This window comes from Galeopterus variegatus, unplaced genomic scaffold (assembly GCF_000696425.1).
Source record: "Galeopterus variegatus unplaced genomic scaffold, G_variegatus-3.0.2 Scaffold1253, whole genome shotgun sequence".
Taxonomy (NCBI): Eukaryota; Metazoa; Chordata; class Mammalia; order Dermoptera; family Cynocephalidae; genus Galeopterus; species Galeopterus variegatus.
This window is the reverse complement of record NW_007727364.1, coordinates 271,590-273,582: the sequence shown is the minus strand read 5'-3', so window position 1 is coordinate 273,582 and position 1,993 is coordinate 271,590. Positions and strand designations below refer to the sequence as shown.

General features: G+C 30.7%; 1 protein-coding gene across 1 annotated transcript in view; it reads right to left on the bottom strand.

The window, feature by feature from the left end:
* Window positions 1-1,825, bottom strand: part of LOC103592982 (CUB and sushi domain-containing protein 3-like) — a 69,251-nt gene extending 67,426 nt beyond the window's left edge. Inside the window, exons 1-2 of the mRNA XM_008575888.1 lie at window positions 1,819-1,825; window positions 328-449 (exon numbers count right to left, since the gene is read on the bottom strand). Coding sequence (XP_008574110.1) covers window positions 328-449; window positions 1,819-1,825 — 129 coding nt within the window. The remainder of the gene's footprint in view (window positions 1-327; window positions 450-1,818) is intronic.
* Between the last annotated feature and the right edge of the window lie 168 nt (window positions 1,826-1,993).

Sequence of the window (1,993 nt, the reverse complement as noted above, 5' to 3'; positions counted from 1 at the left end):
GAGTATGCTAACAATTTAAAAATTTAATAAAATACTTTAAAAAATAAATAAAAAAGAAAAAAAAATATACTTACAACCTTCAAAAATGTATCTCAGAAATCATTGATAATTTTAATGTGTTATCATTTATATGTTAGTAACTAGAGCTGTATTATATCTATTTGATTTTTTCTAAATTTCTGAAATAATTTTTCAAATGGATAAGTAGAAACTATTGCTGAAATCATACTTTAGTTATATATTTTCTATACAGAACTTTCATCCTGATCTCTTTGCCTTTGTCTTTATGATTACGCTTTTTTTAAACCACAGATGGTCTTCCCTTACCTTATTTGTATTCACTGCTGTGATGACCCAGACACATTGTGCATTGCTGTCATACTGGAATGGAAAGTTGGGAGACGTAAAGGTACCACTTGGTCCTTGAAGATTAGAGCCACATGTCTTCACTAAAAGAGAAATTGCATTTTAAAAGATGGGGATATAAGACATGTAAAATCATAGCAATAAAATATATTGCAAGTAGACATTAAATTCAAAATCACACAATTGTAAGCTCATTGAAATATATATTACAGCATTCTAATGTCACTTATCAAAACTAGAGTGTTTTGTACTTTGAGATTCACAGCTCAATATTTTTAACATTAATCAAAAACTAATTATGAATAATAAAATTATGGGGCAGGATAAATTGTCTTCTGACTGTAAATAGGCTAGGTTAATCAGAGAGAGGTATATTTACCCAATATTGCCCTAACAGAAAATCTACAAAGAAAAAGAAGCAAAGCCTTGGGTTAATTAAGCAGTCTAAAAAGTATTTTTATTTCTATTTATTAAGTACCCTAGTACTCATAATAGCACAGTTGAGAGACATCCATATTAAAGCTACTCATTTCTGTTCTTATAACTGTGAAGCAGACCATCAAGACTATAAAAGAGCCACATTTAAATAATTTTAATGAGTTCCCACAGAAGTTTTAAGCTGTAATATTTCCTCAGTTTTCTAACTCTTCTTTCTTCTACTTAATACAAAAGCTACTGACCATACTGCATCTGTTTACTAACTTCCTTCTTCACCACTACCAAGCTCCTAGGTGTCACTACTTTTGATTTGCATTTCTTTGCCCCATTCCATGAAAACCCTGCCCTGTTATCCTTTCCTTATACATCAATAATAATCCATTGTGTTTTTAGATGATGAACAGCTAAATGTATATTTTCATATGCACTTAAGTCTTTACGTAGTTATTATCATCACCACTTTGAATATCAGTTTATGGTGGTCCCAAAAGTTTGTGTGACTTGGCCAAGGTCATTCTGCTAGTAATTTGAGTTCAGGGTTCTACTGACTCCAAGTCTTATCCCAAAAAGCATGTCTCACCAGTATGTTAAATATAGATTTCCTTACTAGTTTCTTCCCTATAACTTATATTTTAGCATAAGTCCATCCCAGATAGCTTTCCTTCAGCTTGAAAGTTGTATCACATGGTGATTTCATAGTTACTTTAATTTTCTTTTATGTGTGCATGATTTCTATATTTTAATAAAAAAATCATGTTATTTTGTAATGAGAAAATAACAAATGGTATTTTTCTTCCTTTAACATCAGTTACCATTTAATTTGTTTCCCCATTTACTGTCTAACTTCTTGGAAGACTTCTATGCTCACTACTCCGTTTTTTTCTTCCCCATTCACTTTTTAACGTATGTCAGTTTGAATCCTGCTTTCATTGCAGTGTTAAAATTTCTTTGTCAATGCCATCAATGACCTCCTAATTGCTAAATCTAATAGTATCTCTTTATTTTTATACATACTTGCCATCTCAGCAGTAATGGGAAGTATTGACAAGCTTTGTTTGAAATTCTGTTTGTCTTTAAAAAGTATCAAACTCATATGACTCTAAAGTAGCATAATTCTAAATTGATTTCGTAGTATCTTTTCTATTGATTCAGTGGTCTCTTTGAATAGTTATATAATTCACGCCCATGA